The sequence below is a fragment of the Gigantopelta aegis genome, chromosome 10 (assembly GCF_016097555.1).
Source record: "Gigantopelta aegis isolate Gae_Host chromosome 10, Gae_host_genome, whole genome shotgun sequence".
NCBI classification, from domain to species: domain Eukaryota; kingdom Metazoa; phylum Mollusca; class Gastropoda; order Neomphalida; family Peltospiridae; genus Gigantopelta; species Gigantopelta aegis.
The window spans coordinates 6,502,896-6,522,835 of NC_054708.1; the positions used below are offsets into that span (position 1 = coordinate 6,502,896).

Genomic DNA, 19,940 nt, shown 5'->3' on the forward strand with positions numbered 1-19,940 from the left:
TTGATAGACTTTGAAAAGGCCTTTGACTCCGTATCTTGGTCCTTCATTGATAATACCCTTTCATTTTTTGGTTTTGGTAATGACATAAGAAGATGGGTTCAAATATTCCATACAAATATTAAATCTTGTTTAATAATTAATGGAACTTTATCGCCATGGTTTGAAATTCAGAGAGGCTGTAGACAAGGCGATCCTATTTCTCCCTATATATTTTTATTATGCACAGACATTTTAGCTCTTATGGTTAAAAACAATCCAAATATCAAAGTCTTTCCATCAATAATGAACATCTCCTTGTGACACAATATGCAGATGACACTGAGTTCATTCTTGATGGGAGTAAAAAATATTTTGAAAATACAGTTACAGTATTGAACAAATTTGCTAATATGTCTATATTAAATATTAACTTTGACAAATCTCAAGTGATTTGGATCGGAGCTAAGAAAAATAGTAAAGACATATATCTACCACATTTAAAACTAGAATGGAACCCCAAAATATTGAAAATTCTTGGAATTAAGTTCACAATAAATACGGATGAAATGAGTCATATTAATTTTAAAAATAAACTGTTCGAAATCAAATAAATTATTAATAGATGGATGAAACGTATTATTACACCTCTCGGCAAAATTGCAATTATTAAATCTGTACTTATTTCTAAACTTAATTACTTGTTCTTGACCCTTCCAAATCCGCCTGGAGACTTTCTTAAAGAATTAAACAATATTCTATTTAGATTCCTCTGGAATAAGAAACCTGATAGAATCAAAAGAACAGTAGCTCGTCGTCTTGTTAGTGAAGGTGGTCTCGGTATGATAGATATATATATATATATATGCGTATGTAAAAGCCCTTTATCTTATATGGATGAGAAAGATTTTGGATGTAACAAAGTATTATAAATGGAAGAACCTACTTTTATCGACAGTTCCAGACTTCCAGTAAATAACATATTTTGGAAAGATTGTTTGGATGCCTACAATGCTTTTGCACATAACATTTTGCCATCAACTTTCGATGATTTTTTGACAGAACCGATATTTTATAACTCTAATATTTGTATCGATAAAAAGGTATTTCTCAGGTTAAAATGTTTTTTTAACACACGTGGTAAAATTCATTCATTGTTAGAAATTCAACATAACTTCGATACTGAACTGTCCTTTATAACTTATTATGGCATTGTTCAAGCAATTAAAAATACCTTAGACAACTAAAGATTGTTCAACCTGAGTCATTCTCCTTTCTGAATGATACCATTGTTTTCTATTTTCAGTCAAAAAAGGCTCTAAAACCTATTACTATATTTTAATAATACAGTTAACAAAATAAGGACAGAAGCAAAATGGGAAGAACTCTTTAATTACAAAAAATTAACAAAGCTGAAACTAATCTTTGTACATTTAGTAAAAGCACTCCAGAAATCATATTACATCTTTTCTGGGACTGCTTACCAGTCAAAACCTTTTGGAATTCTTTTTTACAATTCTTACTTGATACATTTCCTCATATTCAATATCTATCTCTTGTTGCCAAACTAATTCTACTAGGAGAAAATAATATTACAACATCTGACAAAATTTGTGATCTGTTTCTATTACTTGCTAAATTATTCATCTATAAATGTAAAGTAACAGATATCTTACCAAGTATGAAACATTTTAAACATATTCTGAAATCTAGATATCTAACAGAAAGTATTTATCATAGAAAAGGTTTACACAACAAATTTCAAACTAAATCATAATCTATTTAGACATAGTCAGGCAATTACTGCTGAACAAATTATGAAATTTGTAATTATTTACTTTGGTGTTATATACCGTACATGTATATTAATATTTCACAACAGACAGCCATACCAGTCATAGTCAAATAATTATTATGTTTTATATAATAATACTTCATTTGTGAAGTCTTATGATGTCTGCACGTCATGAATCACTTGTGTGCGTGTCGGTGTGCGTGTGCGTATACGTATGCGTAGTTATATGTGTATATTTGAAGTTTGTTTATTGATGGGATGGGGGTGGGGTGGGGGGGGGGATTGGTGGGTTTAGGTGGGGATGAGTGTATAAATAGATATTAAATATAATAGAACATATCTCGCAGACACCATTTTGTATAGTCAATTTTGGTTTAATTATTTTACATGTCTAGTCCAAAATTATAAACTATGAGAATTTGGGCTAAATAATATACAATCTTTTTTCTATTTGTATCATTAATATTCACACATGTATAACTTCGTGATAATAACAATTGTAAATAGTGAATGAAAATTTCGATATGTATACCTAAATGATAATGTTTAATTTTGTATTGTAACTCTGTCACTTTATCTCTGTGGTTGGGACAGATAACAAATGTAAACAGGGGTTCAGTGAATAAATATTTTTTTTTAAATAATAATAAATTAAAAAATTTAAAAATTCAGCATTGGTTTACCATCCATGTTCACCATTTGGTACCACTAACTCTATCTGGCCCATGGACTACTAGCGGTGTGGTTAAACAAAGCAAACTTTACCACTTTAACAAAAATCCCCAACACGAATATGACGATACATAAACACTTGCAACCTCCTGTTTGTCCAAAGAAGTGATTACAAATATGATGTACAGTTACTTTTCAAAAAAAACATTACCAATCTTAAACAAACACGTGTTTAATAATAACAGTAATGTCAGCTCTCAGCTAACATATATCCCTCATGAACTGATCAGTGATCAGCGACACCTTGCCACTACCGGCTATTCAGTGGGCCAACCACAAGTGCTTTGGAACAGTGACATGATACCTCTGGGTTGATTTACCAGCATGTCTTTAACTTCATCTGTCCATTGCTTGTAAATGTCTGTATCCAAGTCGGAAGTTCGATCCAGCCTTATTATCACTGTTTTTACTAGTCTCTGAAGCATCTGGCCTTCAGGTGTGAGTTTCTGAACTACGTGTTTTTTCTTGAACAGTTTTGATAAGCATGCGTTTAAAGAATAAACCAGTTTATCTAGATCTTCTCTTGCATCTTGTTTCAACCTAGACAACATTCCACTTGTCTGAAGCCTTTGCGCATGTCTCATCATTTTATTCATGTTCCGGTCCGTGGCTACGTTGAGAGTCGTTTGCATTGTGTAAGCATCTTTGTTTCCAGTCTCCATTATGTTGATGTTCAACGTGCCATCAATGCTCAGCTCGAACTCAACAACTATTTCGTTGTGGGAATGGCGTCTTTTGCTGAGACCCCAGAGAACAATGTCAAACACCTTGTCGTCTGCGGACACGGACGAACCATAAGCCTCGAACACTTCCAAGTGTGCATTCTCCTGCTTCTTGTGGGCGGATCTGTAAATCCGTTTAGCTGTATATGGAAGTCTCGACAGTGATGGTATGGTGACCTCGTCAACTTGGTTTGCTCTTGCGACAACATTGTATGAGCTGACCTCGAGGACGGGAACTGTGGCAATGCCCTCCTTGCAGTTCAGGAAGGCTGCTTGTAGCGCTGCTCCGATAACTTTGGCTTCTCCCGGAAAAAGCTCTCCAATAACTGGCTCCTGAAAGCATAGCTAATCCATGTAGTGTTAGTCGTGAATAAAAAGGAACAGAAATTTATATCACTTCCGTACCTACAGAAAGAGTAAGTGTGCAGTTGTTCCCCACCCACCCAGGCACCCACCCAGGCACCCACCCCTCCAAAACAATACTAAGACGTGTCCTTCAATTTGAATGTATTTGTGTTTAATTGGGTACATAATCTTCGTCGGCTTGTTGTTTTGGAGGAGTATTACCGTATATAATGCATGCTAGTCACGTGGACACTTTAGTAGTGCTGGTGCCCTTTTTAAACGTTTCGCATCTCATTGAACACTGTTGGTGCCATTTATGCATCAACCCTTGCATAATATAGATCAAGTGTGCAATAGTCCAATCTTGTTTATATGTGAGGGAGATTGGGCTCGAGCGTACAGGCAATTAATTCCCCACAGCCAATTGCTCACAAAGTATTGTGTCTAAAATACTCCTGAAAATGCAGTGTCACATCATTCGACATTTTGCATATCTTTTGAACAACATATAAATGTCACTTGATCATAAAAGCTACTTTTAAAGGTAGACTAAACTCCAACAAGAGCCTTATGTGTTGGAAAGATGCATACCCGGACCACCAACACATACTAACACTTTAACAAATGAAAAACGCGTAATTTTAGAATTAATAAAAAAAACCGTGATTATTCCTGCTAACTGGGGGCAGTCATTTTGTTTCGTTTTTGTGACGTCAGCTCAGGTCCAACTTCTCTATTATGCACAGTGTAAACAAATGCTCTAATTTACGATAAGGCGCTTCGCTTTCATCAACCTGACTTGTAAAACAACATAAATGAGTTAAAATGACTTGATAGTATAATAAACTATTTAACTAAATATATTTCAATTTGCATCAATATAACGAAATGGAGTTATAGTATTTTTTCTTTTAAAAAAATCCAAAGAAAAAATGCATATTATTAGGCCTATTGGTAGGATACGTTCGAGCAAAAACGACCACTCACGATACCAAAGTGATAATTTTCTTTTCTCTGAGACTACGTAATTGGTCAGTTTTGTGATTTTAGATGGGAAAGTCTACTTAATCAAGTGTTTTACAGAATTACTTACAGTAATAAAGCTGGTAAAGTCCATTACGATTTGAGGTTATCACATAATACCCTGTGATCTTAATAAAAGAGGCACGTCTTTTTAGTGTGTCTAGACACAGTGTCTAGGGACCGTCTAAATATACACCTGCCAATTAAGAGCCACAGGTACAGGCCACGGAAAGAAAAGACCAATTACCCAAGAAAACACGCCGACTATTATTTCAGTTCGTGGGTTAATTTATATACAAAATATAATACAGTTATTTCAACACTTTGACAATGGTGGTTTATTTTTTTATTGAAAAATAAACGACATTATTATACACGTTGCTGTGTTACTGGGATAGATATTACAGAACACTGCGATGCATCCGCAAAAATCAGGTATGTTTTGTTTCTTCATTTCGAAGACTAATTCCTGACGTGACACGTTAGGTATTACGTAACCACCAGCTCGCCAGAGGGCGTATTCACTGGGATTGTACAAAATGGCTGCGCCCGTTCTATATAATAGCCGTCACATTTAACCGTTTTATTAATTAACTATGCGATTATACTTGTTGATATTAAGCAATAATGTGCATTATGTATCGTTGAATATGCACACCAGTCCAAAAGCCTTGCTTTAGCATTCCTTTAAGTTCCCATGTATGGCTTAAATAGATAGATTCGACTAAATAAAAATATATTATCATGTAACATAACAACATAACTTTTATTGCCAAAGGGACAAAGTACACATAAGGTATATGGTCTTAAAGCAAAATGATGACAACAAAGGGATAATGTATAAGAGATAAAACTGCTAAATAGTTTCAGTAAAAAATAAAAATAATAACTGCAGAAATAATAATGAGAAACGTTTTCCTGATTTTAAGGATGGCTGTTATTCTGTGGAGATCGGTTTGCAATGAATAGGAAGTCGTAAGAGTATGTGTTTTTCAGCAGGTCATCATAAACCAATGAAATAAAGCTCTCAGGGCTGTCTATGTAATAAATACCACGCACAGGGCTGTCTATGTGTTAAATACAACACACAGGGCTGTCTATGTGCTAAATACCACGAACAGGGCTGTCTATGTGCTAAATACAACACACAGGGCTGTCTATGTGCTAAATACCACACAGGGCTGTCTATGTGCTAAATACAACACAAAGGGCTGTATGTGCTAAATACCACGAACAGGGCTGTCTATGTGCTAAATACCACACAGAGCTGTCTATGTGCTAAATATCACACACAGGGCTGTCTATGTGCTAAATATCACACACAGGGCTGTCTATGTGCTAAATACCGCACACAGGGCTGTATATGTGCTAAATACCATGCCCAAGGCTGTCTATGTGCTAAATATCACACACAGGGCTGTCTGTGGGATACATACAACACACAGGGCTGTCTATGTTCTAAATACCACACACAGAGCTGTCTATGTGCTCAGTACCACGCACAGGGCTGACTATGTGCTAAATACAACACACAGGGTTGTCTATGTGCTAAATACCACACACAGGGCTGTCCATGTGCCAAATACCACACAGGGCTGTCTATGTGCTAAATATCACACACAGGGCTGTCTATGTGCTGAATACCGCACACAGGGCTGTCTATGTGCTACATATCACACACAGGACTGTCTATGTGCTAAATACCGCACACAGGGCTGTCTATGTGCTAAATACCACACACAGGGCTGTCTATGTGTTAAATACCACGCCCAGGGCTGTCTATGTGCTAACTACCGCAAACAGGGCTGTCTATGTGTTACATACCACACTCAGGGCTGTCTGTGGGCTAAATACAACACACAGGGCTGTCTATGTGCTAAATACCACACACAGAGCTGTCTATGTGCTAAATACCACACACAGAGCTGTCTATTTGCTAAATACCGCACACAGAGCTGTCTATGTGCTAAATACCACACATAGGCCTGTCTATGTCCTAAATACCGCACACAGGGCTGTCTATGTGCTACATACCACACTCAGGGCTGTCTGTGGGCTAAACAACACACAGGGCTGTCTATGTGCTAAATACCGCACACAGAGCTGTCTATGTGCTAAATACAACACATAGGGCTGTCTATGTGCTAAATACCACACACAGGGCTGTCTATGTTCTAAATACCACACATAGGGCTATCTATGTGCTAAATGCCACGCACAGGGATGTCTGTTCTAAATACCGCACACAGGGTTGTCTATGTGCTAAATACCACGCACAGGGTTGTCTGTTCTAAATACCGCACACAGGGTTGTCTATGTGCTAAATACCACACACAGGGCTGTCTATGTGCTAAATACCGCACACAGGGTTGTCTATGTGCTAAATACCACACACAGGGCTGTCTATGTGTTAAATGCCGCACAGGGCTATGTGCTAAATGTCACACACAGCGCTGTCTATGTGCTACATACCGCACACACGGCTGTCTATGTGCTAAATACCACACACATGGCTGTCTATGTGCTAAATATCACACACAGGGCTGTCTATGTGCTAAATATCACACACAGGGCTGTCTATGTGCTAAATATCACGCACAGGGCTGTCTATGTGTTAAATACCAGACAGCAGGGCTGCCTGTGTGCTAAATATGTGCTACATACCGCACACAGGGTTGTCTATATGCTAAATACCGCACACAGGGCTGTTTGTATGCTAAATATGTGCTAAACACCGCACACATGGCAGTCTATGTGCTAAATACCACACACAGGGTTGTCTATGTGCTAAATACCGCACACAGGGCTGTTTGTGTGCTAAATATGTGCTACATACCGCACACATGGCTGTCTATGTGCTAAATACCGCACACAGGGTTGTCTATGTGTTAAATACCGCACACAGGGCTGTTTGTGTGCTAAATATGTGCTAAATACTACACAGGGCTGTCTATGTGTTAAATACCACACACATGGCTGTCAATGTGTTAAATACCACACACAGGACTGTCAATGTGCTAAATACCAAACACAGGGCTGTCTATGTGCTGAATACCACACACAGGGTTGTCTATGTGCTAAATACCACACACAGGCTGTCTATGTGTTAAATACCATACACATGGCTGTCTATGTGATAGATATCACAAACAGGGCTGTCTATGTGTTAAATATCACACACAGGGCTGTCAATGTGATCAATATCACACGCAGGGCTGTCTATGTGATAAATACCACACACAGGGCTGTCTGTGTGCTAAATATGTGCTAAATACCACACATAGGGTTGTCTATGTGCTAAATATGTGCTAACTACCGCACACAGGGCTGTCTATGTGCTAAACATCACACACAGGGCTGTCAATGTGCTAAATATCACACACAGGGCTGTCTATATGATAAATATCACACACAGGGCTGTCTGTGATAAATACCACACACATGGCTGTCTAGGTGCTAAATATCACACACAGGGCTGTCTATGTGTTAAATATCACACACAGGGCTGTCTATGTGCTAAATATCACGCACAGGGCTGTCTTTGTGTTAAATACCAGACAGCAGGGCTGCCTGTGTGCTAAGTATGTGCTAAATACCACAGACAGGGCTGTCTATGTGCTAAATATGTGCTAAATACCAAACACAGGGCTGTCTATTTGCTAAATATGTGCTAAATACTACACACAGGGCTGTCTATGTGCTAATCATGTGTTAAATACCACACAGAGGTCTATCTATGTGCTAAATATGTGCTAAATAACACACACAGGGCTGTATATGTGCTAAATATGTGTTAAATACCACACACAGGGCTGTCTATGTGCTAAATCCCACACACAGGGCTATATATGTCTGTGTTAAATACCACACATGGCTAAATACCACTGGGTGTGTGCTGAGCGGTATTTTACTATGAACCCGATAAATGAGATAAACGACATACCAAACCGTTGAAGTAGGTTTTGAGGATTTTCCGAATGGCGGGATTCCGTGCCGCACCTCCTGCCAGTATGACATCAGTCACTTCTTCCTTTGTGACGTCAGCGCGTATCAGCACTTTCTTTACATATTGTAGTGTGGGAAGAAATACATCCTGAAAACGAAATGTGCTGAGTTAACAGCTGTAAATGAGCAAGAACGACAATCAGAATCAGAATCACAATCAGAAAAAAATCAGAACCACAAGCAGAACTTTTATCAACGAGTGCTGATAAATGATGATATCACAAGACACGAGGGGGGTATTCTTTTTATCATCTATTATCATTCTTTTCATTTGCGACAGTTGTAAACAATGTCATATAAAAATGGGTGTGAATGTCAGACCGGCAGACTCTTAACTAGTAACCCGAGTTACTCTGAATGTAAGAGAGCTAGACGGACATTTGGACATAAATACGCTCTCATTACAGTCAGAGACCAACCTATGTATATTTTTGGCAATTCCTGACTACCAAACGGTAGGCAAAGATTCCCGCTCTAATACCACAACAATCCTATGTTTGACGTAAAATACCTTTACATTCGATAATTTTCGAGTTAACTGATACAAAAAAATCCATATTTTAATCACTAAAGGTCATACTACAGAAATATAACCCGACAGCACCCACATTCAGCTACGCTTCGTGACATTCCGTCGCAACAATTACAAAGCTCGGCGATCTATTTCCAGTTTATAGATATATCACGTGACACGCCACTGGGCGTTTCCGCCTTGTGCAGCAGTTACAGGTACCCATACATACCAAGCGACGTTACAACATGGAAGAGTAGGCTGATGTCCCATTTTGGATGAATTTGGATTTAATTACGTCACTGAACCAAAACAATTACAGATTTTCTTCCATTTTGAATTTGAAGGGTACATTTGGGGGTTATCAACAGGATTACGGCAAAAGTAGGTGCTACACAGATGAAAGATAAAGTAGTAATTTCATTTGATTATTTTAGGTCATTTATGAATTAGTCATTAGTACAGTATTAGAGTGTGTGTTTGAATTTCTTTCAACTTTGTGGGTACGTAACGCTCTTGAGGGGATGGGTTATCATAAGATGTATTCTGAGGCATTAAGGAGACGGATGGCAATGCTTGTTACTGCAATTTGCAAAAAAAAATCGATGCATAGCTCATCGATATAAACTTATATTTGCAAAATAATTATCTTTCTGTTTTGCAGATTCCAGACCAAACTAAATTAAATTTCTGAAATTTGTTTTGTTCAATATGTCCCACTAGATCACATTGATTTATTATCACTAGCTATTGGATGTCCAACTTGGTGAACTTTGACAGGAGTATTGGAGATGAAACCCGCTACATTAGCAATGGATCTTTTATGTGTACTTTCCGAACAGGCTGGACAGCACATATAATTTTGGGCCACTGACCAGTTTTGGGTCATTGGTATGGAAGGAAAAAAAAATCAATCGGTTGAATGGATTTTTCGAGGTCTTCGATCCTGCGAGGGCGAACACTCAAATGACTGAGCTTAAAGTTCCCATTCCCTAAAAATATGCGGAAATGACATCAAATGTGACAATTTACATGTAAACCATCTCATTAAAAAGCTAAAAGAAACATGATATAAAAATCAAAGGATCTAGAAATTACTAGTAAACTAATGTCTATAACATATGTTCAAATTTTGTTTTGGGTTGGTTGTTAGTATTGGGTTTGCTTATATAGGTGTATACAGGGTAAGGTTTATGGACGATCGTTTTACCCAAGCAAATTTAAATTACATATATGCATGGTACGTTAAGGTTTATTGACAATGCATTAACCCACGTAGAACACAGCCTAATTTTTTGAGATCTGTTTAAAGACCGGTTTCTGTAACACAGGGTACTCAATGATCAGCTGTAGACAGGAGTTCCTTCATAGTAGATCTGTTGACGCATAAGGTTTATGGCGATGATGTTCTCGCACCATTATGACATTTAAAGGTCACTTTAGGACTCCAGGTCCGATGTCGGGAAACCTGCTGATATCAGTTTGATGTTCAAGTACACTCGTTGCTACCACGATTTCTGATCAGGGCCACAAACTGTACTCAGAAAGAGGGGGTGTGGGAGGTTTAAAAAAAGGTTTACAACTTTTTTCAGCGTAGAATGTAGCCACAATTAATGAGATTACCCATCGATACACATTGGCAGTTAACAGTACGACAATGATATTTGTCGCTGATTTACAGTTCTTTTTTGACTGACGTTCCTCCTGATTTGTTTATGAAAATAATAACCTCTCCGATTAAAAAAAAAATTCAAAGACAATTTTTACATTTTAAACAGTTAAAACAAAAAGACATGTTGTAACGTCGCTTGGTATGAGACGGCCCCTGTAACTGCTGCACAAGGCGGAATCGCCCAGTGGCGATCACGTGATCTACGTCTCGAAATAGATCGCCGAGCTTTGTAATTGTTGCGACGGAGTGTCACGAAGCGTAGCTGAATGTGGGTGCTGTCGGGTTTCTTTCTGTAGTATGTGTATTAGTGATTAATATGTGGATTTTTTTGTATCAGTTAACTCGAAAATGATCGATGTAAAGGTATTTGACGTCAAACATAGGATTGTTGTGGTATTAGAGCGGGAATCTTTGCCTACCATTTGGTAGTCAGGAATTGCCAAAAATATATATAGGTTCGTCTCTGACTGTAATGAGAGCGTATTTATGTCCAAATGTCCGTCTAGCTCTCTTACAGTCAGAGTACTCGGGTTAGTTAACTAGCAGAACGGCAGTGGCATGACGTTACTAATGGTAGGTTTAGCGCTGAAACAAACACAGTGACGTAACAAAACATTGTCTCGTGATTAAAATTTGACCAATCAAGATTATAAGAAGCGATATCTCCTGCGGAGAATATCGCAGAAGATATCGCAAATTATAGTGCCAGCTATATATCCTACAAAAGCCTTTAATGGATGATAAATCGTTTTTGGTCAGAGTACTCGAACTATTGTGGCATCAGTGCTGTCAGAGATATGCACACAAGTAGTATGGAGGCCTGTATAGTGACATGACATTTGACCTTGACCTACTTTCTTGTGACCTGATGACGCCACGGTCTGTCACGTAACCTCGTCCTACTGACCCGACCCTGACCTACTTAGACTGCCCCTAACCTACTTAGACTGGCCCCGTCCTACTTTGACTAATGGGAAAGTGTAGCGAGTTTCCTCTCTAAAACGGTCAAAATTATGTTTGTCATCCAATAGCCGTGATTAATAAATCAATGTGCTCTAGTGGTGCCATTAAACAAATTTCCTTCCACTTCCAAGGTATCGGCTCTACGCGAGGTAGTGTGTTTAATTTTAGCGCGCTGGATATTGACTGGTTAACTGCTTACATCCGGCATGTTTTGATTTTCACTGTCGGCCGCTATACTCTTCGGACATTTTTAGGGTATCGAGTTCGTTTCCTAACAGGGTTTTTTAAATAGTATATTTGTAAATACATTTTTATTTATTTATTATGTTAAGAAGTGTCTTTAAGCAGAATCCGTCTTCAAGCATCCTCTATAACCCTGCAGGCTTTGTGTCAGAAAACTATGTAACATGTAATAAAAACAATTAAACAATTGGATAGCAACATTTATTTATTAACTTTGGAAGACTCTCATTGACTTATTCGAACCCAGTACCTTCCAGTCTTAAGTCTTAACCACTACACCACGGAGGCCGATAATACAGCAATGTATCGGGCATTTCTTGTGACGTCACACCCCACGCCAAGATAGCGTCCCCACGAAAAGTGAGATCAAGACGTGTCTGAACACGTTCTGGGATTACTCTTGGCCATCACAATATTTGGGCACGTTTCAAATCTTTTTCCTTCCGCGGATGTGCACAGCTGTCAAACCTATTAACCCAGTCCCCCACGTCGTGGAATTTCCCCCCGGATGTTCGCCAGCTGTTGACTTCCGCACCGTTTCCTATATAGAGCCCCGACAGCTGCCAAACCTATTAAACCCACGCTATCTTGTCATCTGAAAGTCATTAACGACTTCCGCACCATCTGTTTCCTGTATAGATCCCCGACAGCTGCCAGTTACCAAACCCATTAAACCCACCTGATAGTCATTAACGACGTCCGCACCATCTGTCTCCTGTATAGACCCCCGATAGTTACCAAACCCATGAAACCCACGCTATCTTGCCATCTGATAGTTATTAACGACGTCCGCACCATCTGTCTCCTGTATAGACCCCCGATAGTTACCAAACCCATGAAACCCACGCTATCTTGCCATCTGATAGTCATTAACGACGTCCGCACCATCTGTCTCCTGTATAGACCCCCGACAGTTACCAAACCCATTAAACCCACGCTATCTTGCCATCTGATAGTTATTAACGACGTCCGCACCATCTGTCTCCTGTATAGACCCCCGACAGTTACCAAACCCATTAAACCCACGCTATCTTGCCATCTGATAGTTATTAACGACTTCCGCACCATCTGTTCCTGTATAGATCCCCGACAGCTGCCAAAGTCATTAACCTAGTTAGGTCAGCGTCATGATGCTTCGAGAGTTCAGCGTCCCACGTGACCCGGGGTCAACGAGTACACATGGATCTCAAGTGACGGTGGTACTACTTGTATGTCATAACTATATTAATATGATTGCTCTGCACGTAAATTATATTTATTCCTAAAAATGGAAAACCTAACTTTAGTTTGTATAAAATTTTCAGAATTTGTATCACGTGGGTGGGTGTGGGCAGGCTTTTACACTACTCTACGGTCTACTCTACAGTAATGTGTGGGGGAAAATACATTAAAATGGAACTTACCTGACTGAATTTCGTAAACAGTTCATTTGTTATAACTGATGAAAATATGTTTTCTCCTAACTCCACGTTAATTTTAACCTTGGGATGTTTCGATTCTTTCCCAAATTTGTAGAGCACAAACTCCACCTCATGTCTCAGTTTTTGGACAAACATTGCATTGGAATAGGAATTGAAGTTCTGGTTTTTCGCTTCTCGCAAAAGATGGTGCATAATTTTGTGTACAAGGTCATCGCCACCTAAACAACAAAAACAAGATGACAACAAATGTTATGGATTGGAAGGAATGAAATGTTTATTTAACGACGCACTCAACACATTGTTTTGTTACACAGTTTTAATGATCTCTTAGGAATTTAATTTTAAACATATTTTTGGCAGAAAGCAATATGATTTGTGGCTGAAGACTGTCCAGATTTAGGGATATTGTTTACGAGCCGGTCGGGTAAAAGAGACCCGTTATTAATCGACTAGCCACCATTCGTTGCAACCAGCCAGTATCGTGTAATACACGTAATAGGCGGGCTGTAACTGGTATTTGCCCACTGGCAATATTTTCTATTGAGTCACCTCGGAAAGACGGTCTTGTTTCGTTGTAAGTAATCCTTGAAATACTAAGCCTGCATATATTATCCCCCCCCCCCACCCCATCCCACCCTTCAACGCGCGCGCGCACACGCACACCTCTAAACGCACTTCGATAGAAAATACTAAACGAGTTCCCGTGTGAGACGGTGCGAAAGTGAGTGGTGTGCGATTAAAAACACACGAGTTGTAATATAAACAGTCTCACACGGGAACGAGTATAGTATTTTATTTATTACACCGCATATCAATGAACAAGATTCACACAGAATGATTTCCAAAGTAACTAAAGAAGACATAAAAATGCACAGATTAAAGAAAATGGAGTCGCCTTTAGCTATTTGTCAAGGAAACTTTGCATTCTTACGCCACACATCTATCAATGAAGTTTACACAAACAAAATTATTAAAATATATTTATGTTAAATTATGTTGCTAAAAGTAATTATAAGAACTGATAGCAAGTATTTTTCTGATTAAAAAATATGAATCAAAAGAACCATGCGCGCATTTTGTGTATCAAGATCTATGCGGAGTTGTACTGTGTGAGACAGTCGATCACCTGATCAGGGCCGTACCCTCCGGGGGGGCAGGGGGGGGGCAACTGCCCCCCTCTGAGAATCTTGTCCTTTTTTTTTTTTTTTATATATCTCCAGTAATAGCATAGAAATGTTTAATCTTTATAGTATGTTAAAAATTATTTATAAAATTTAGTGCCCCCCCATGGATTGTGGTCAGGGTACGGCCCTGCTGATCATAGGTCATGCCCTCTTAAAGGACATATTCAACAATATGAAGAGACGATAAATATCACATGGGTATCTCTTCCACCGCGGTGTAATAAATAATAACACAAGAGTGACCGTTAGATACCATTTATCTTACAACGAGTTGTTTTAAAATGTATCTAACGAGCGAAAGCTGTTTTAATGTATTATTCTATTTCTTACATATCCTCAAAAACCCGTTTTTAAGCATATTTTAACATATTTTTCGACTAAATGTTATTTACAGCCTTTGCACCTGTAGCTAACTTACGCGTCACAGACAAATGATTGCAGAGGCGGATCTAGGGGCCCCAGGGGCCTGCCCCCCCCCCTAAATTTTGCGACAGTTATAATTTTATTATATATTACTTTTCATTTGTTTACGATCCCCATCCAAACCTCCCCCAAAGTTCCCTTGGTATTCCAACTTATGTCACTGGGGCCCCCCTAAATGGATTTTCTGGAACGGCCACTGGATTGTCAGGTTAAATATACTTCACAGTGTAATCGATTTCGATCGTGCTGGATTTTGTTTTCATTGAATGTATTGCATTGGTGATCTAGGAGCAGCCAATCGTATGTCTTGAAATTGTTAACACATGTACATATGCAAACAAGTATGTGTTATCAAAAATGACGAATGATGTTCTCACCAACGAGTGTGTAAGAAAGAATTGTATTAAAATGATATTTGCACGCTATAGGTGAGATAAGTAACAGCATTTTTAACCATATAGCACTATCCCTGATTTGAACTGGTATGAATGTATCGTACAGCCTACCGAGAGTATTGTTGCTAAGCGACGCCACGACATCGCTAGTCCCCTCGTCCAGGACGACCACAGACACTGCACACACGCCCGCACCAACAGAAAACACAATAGCATGTCGTTCCGTACGCTTGTCTCCCCTTTTAATGGCGGACGTCGTGTATGCTGCAGCCACTGCTGACCTACGTTTTAAAAGTATATATGAACATGTATAATTGTATATACACACACAATATGTGTGTGTGTGTGTGTGTGTGTGTGTGTGTGTGTGTGTGTGTGTGTGTGTGTGTGTGTAATGGATATATAATATATATCCAATACATATACATATACACACATATATCCATTTATTACCCATATGCCCTACAACAAACGGTTACATAAATGTCATATTTTTCCACTCTGTCTTTATTGTATGAGCTATAATAATACATTGAAAACTATTACAGCACACTTCTGAAGTCACCACAGTTGCTAAAGTAGCTGTAAGTTTGCTACGGTTGTTGTACATACATACCATAGCATTATCCCCCAGTGGTGTAGGGGTGGGTGGGTGGGGGCAATCCCCGCCATTAAACCTTTTTTAAATTTAAATTTTATAAAATCGTACATACATAGTGTGGGTTGAACCCCCCCCCCCCCCCCCCCCCCCTCCACCCCAATATAAAATCATGGCTAAGCCAGTATTATCCCTTGTGGTTATTGTTTGGGGTGGGGTACTTGTGGTATATATCAAGTAGTTATGTGGGAGGTAGGAGTTGGTTAGGTCTTTTGTTTGTTTGTTTGTCTGTCTTTTTTTGTTTTTGTTAAGTTATTATTGTTGTTATTTTTGTTTTGTTGTTTTGTGTTTGTTTGTGTTTTGTATTTTTTGAGGGGTTGTTGTTTGTTGTTGTGTTTTGTTGTTGTTTTGGTGGGGGTTTTGGGGGGTTTGTTGGGGTTTTTCTTTTTTGAGGGGGGTGTTGTGTGTTTTTTATATCAAGTTTTTTATTTTTTATTATAATTTTAATTTTTATTGCTGCCAAACAATGAATTTCCTTACTGATAACTGATAATGCGCCTGACACTCAGTCCCGCCAGAATACCAACGTCTTTTAGAGTGTGCCGCTGGGTGGACCTAAATGACGATGGCACGACCACCACAGCGTCCTTCACAGGGACACCCAAATACCTCTCTGCCGATTCCTTTAGACTCCTCATTATAACAGCGAGGATTTCTTCAGGAGCCAATCTTTTCTGAATGTTCTCTGCGTCGACCTGCAGCAGAATACTGTCTTTCTTCTTGAAAACCTTGAATGGATACAAGATGGCGTCTTCCCGAAGTTTCCAATCGTCGTGTCGTGTGTTCAAGAATCGTAAGGGGTGAAAAATGACGCTGGACGGGTGCGCAGCGAGTTGATGCTTCGCGAGATCGCCAACAAGAGGAGACAGGTAGCGGATGTCGGGTTGTACGGCTGTGGAATTGGACGGACTCCTGTATCTAGGGTGGTCATTTAAAAAGGCAACGTAAGAATCTGTTCGTCTGCTGCCAAATTCGTTTGGGATGACAACAATAGAGCCATTGACCCACACAGCAACACTAAACAAAAACAAGAAAAAGGTATATTTATTAATAAAAACTCAAGTACCAAATTGATGGCATGATAATTTTAAGCACTGGTTATTCATTTACCACCTACGAGGCCATATATATTAAGAGTTCAAGCTGGACCTCAAAACGCGATTTCCCTCCCTAGTTTTCTATTTCTTGTCCGACTGTGTTTTGAACATAGGTTTCGGGTTTCGTCTTGTAATGTTACTTGGCGATCGCTTGTTTGTTGAACATTTGAAATTGACAGATTTGGAAATAAAGTATTCACCAGCCCAGTCTCAGCTGGTATCAAAACTGACAGATTTGGAAGCACAGTAGCCCTATTCATCAGCCCCGTCTCAGCTGGTATATCGTTGGACTCTGAAATTGACAGATTTCGAAACAGTATTCACCAGCCCTGTCTCAATTGGAATAGCGTTGGACTCTTCTAGGGAGGATTTTCCGTTTGAATGGCCTCTGTGGAGATTGATAAATCTGTTACAACAGGTCGTGGTTTGGCCTGTCCTTTCCTTGGAGACATGTATACATATGAAACACAATTTGTTGGTAATTAAAGTATTTGTAGTGCCAAAGGGTTTCCTCTTTCTAACACACTAACCTCTGTCCAAACAAACGTGAGTTAATGTGTGTGATCATGAAAATAGGCCCTCTATCATCGAAGATACACTAATACAAACTACAGATAAAACATTATTTCTAAGAAGATCCCTTTTTACATCATATTGTACAATTATAAGCAAGAACGATGTTAACTTGTGTTATTACCATCAAAAATACAAAGATTATATAACTTATTAGTTTAGAAAATAACTAAACTGCTGTGCGATATTTCTTAAACGACACCACTAGAGCACATTGATTTATTAACCATTGGCTATTTGATATCAAACACTTTATAATTTTGAAATAGAGTCTTAGAAAAGAAACCCGCTACATTTTCCATTAGTAGCAAGGGATCCCACAGACAGAATAACCCATAATACAAACCTATCCCGAATTACCCCTATGCTATTGGATGATGATTATATTCTAGGTAAAACTTCATTGAAGGTTTTACCACAGAAGTAAAACCTAGTCACAGGTTTTACCACAGAAGTACAACCTCCAACGCAGGTTTTACCACAGAAGTAAAACCTCGACCACAGGTTTTACCACAGAAGTAAAACCTCCAAGTCAGGTTTTACCACAGAAGTAAAACCTAGTCACAGGTTTTACCCTTTAAACTAGAGTATAAAATGAAAACATTACCCAGTTTTAACTTGAAAATAAATAATCAAGCAAACACGTTTTAACTATTTATTTTAATGGAAATTAAAAATGACAGTATAATGTTTGGATTCTGTGTCAGAATGATCCTTTGTAGAACCATGTGCCTGTGGAGTTGTCTCTGTAGATGCCGGTGTGACATGTGGAACTATCTCTGTAGCTGCCGGTGGGACCTGTGGAGGTGTCTTTGTAACTGCCGGTGGAACTTGTGGATTTGTGTCTGTAGCTGCCGGTGGGACCTGTGGAGGTGTCTTTGTAACTGCCGGTGGAACTTGCGGATTTTTGTATGTAGCTGCCGGTGGGACACGTGGAGGTGTCTTTGTAGCTGCCGGTGGAACTTGTGGATTTGTCTCTGTAGCTGCCGGTGGGACCTGTGCACGGATCTGTGAGGCCGACTTTGGCTGCAGGACCGTATGCATGTTCTTTGTGTCAACATACAAAAAGTCAGACACCTCTGCCTTTTGTCGGTCTGAAGGACGTTTATATGTGCGAACAGCATCACTGCGATGACCTGAAATTATAGAATTATAACATACTTATAGGCAAACAATATGTTTGAATTTTTTTTTTTTTTTTTTTTTTTTTTTTTTTTTAAATCAAAATATATCAACAGTACACTTCAACCCTACCGCGAGCTTTAATCACAGACATTCAGTGCAAAGAATTCCACAGATAATATATATACCAGTTTGTTCACAAATGAGTTGTTCATCGATGTTCGCCTGAAACAGCCGTGTTGCTGATGTGGCCCTCAACGAGTGGTTGGTCTTCCTTCCAGTTATCCCTGCTGCTTCACAAAGTCTCTTTACTGTCGCCTGCAGTGTGTTGTGACCCACGGGAATGGATGAAAACCATGCATCTTTTTTCACATTTTTCAGTGAAGTGAAGTAAAATGCGTCACATTTCTGTGCAACAGTCTGACTAAAATTAAATTGTAGTAATTCTTTCATTAATATTAACATTTATAAAATGTGTTATCCTTTGAAAATGTACAAAATCGAATTTTGTGCAGATAACCTTTACTAATTTAGTCAAGAATCAAACATTTTGTTTACTTAAAACAAACAAAAATAAACCAAAGCACCAATCGTAAAGTACCAAGACAATGTATAAAGTGTGCCACTCATTCAAATTATCAAGTGTTTTTCTTTTTCTTTGTTTTTAACTTACACCTGCAAATGGGTGAGCTTCATTAAGTTTCTCCGCTATTAATTTTAAGTGAAATTAAACGTACCAGTATTTCTTGTATTTGGTAAACAGTCTAACGTAGCATCTTGATGGATTCGATGGGTTGTCATAGGCTCGAACCTCCTTGGGTAGTACTTTCCGGTGCTTTATACCTCCCTGGTTGCTTTTTGATGCATCCTCCTTGTATAGCAAATACGACCAACCACGTGTGTCCACAAAGGGTCCACTTATCTGGGGATTCTTTAAAAGACGTAATTGGCGATGCTCGCTTCCCCCTCGGAGTGAAAAGTGCAGTCCTGTCAAACAAAACGTTCATCTCGATAGATATATATAAAGTGGCATATTCTGACTATAACCCAACCGACAGATTGTTTTTAAATTAATTTATT

At 38.8% G+C, this 19,940-nt stretch overlaps 1 protein-coding gene across 1 annotated transcript; it reads right to left on the minus strand.

The window, feature by feature from the left end:
* Positions 1-1,364: 1,364 nt before the first annotated feature.
* On the minus strand, positions 1,365-19,727 carry LOC121382914 (endoplasmic reticulum chaperone BiP-like). The gene is made up of 9 exons (XM_041512595.1): positions 19,704-19,727; positions 19,061-19,268; positions 18,464-18,874; positions 17,397-17,457; positions 16,549-17,085; positions 15,522-15,691; positions 13,391-13,626; positions 8,537-8,686; positions 1,365-3,558 (listed from the first exon to the last, which is right to left on the minus strand). Exons 1-9 carry the CDS (start codon positions 19,725-19,727, stop codon positions 2,761-2,763), a joined length of 2,595 nt encoding a protein of 864 aa, XP_041368529.1. The 3' UTR covers positions 1,365-2,760.
* Positions 19,728-19,940: the final 213 nt, after the last annotated feature.

Excerpts from the sequence above, each read along its gene's own strand:
- LOC121382914 (XM_041512595.1), bottom strand. The coding sequence starts at position 19,727 with ATGCATCAAAAAGCAACCAGGGAG. Across the intron at positions 17,458-18,463 it reads GACAACTCCACAGGCACATG|AGTCCAACGATATACCAGCT; the intron begins GTTCTACAAAGG and ends TGTCAATTTCAG. Across the intron at positions 17,086-17,396 it reads GCTACTGTGCTTCCAAATCT|TGTTGCTGTGTGGGTCAATG; the intron begins GTCAGTTTTGAT and ends GTTTTTGTTTAG.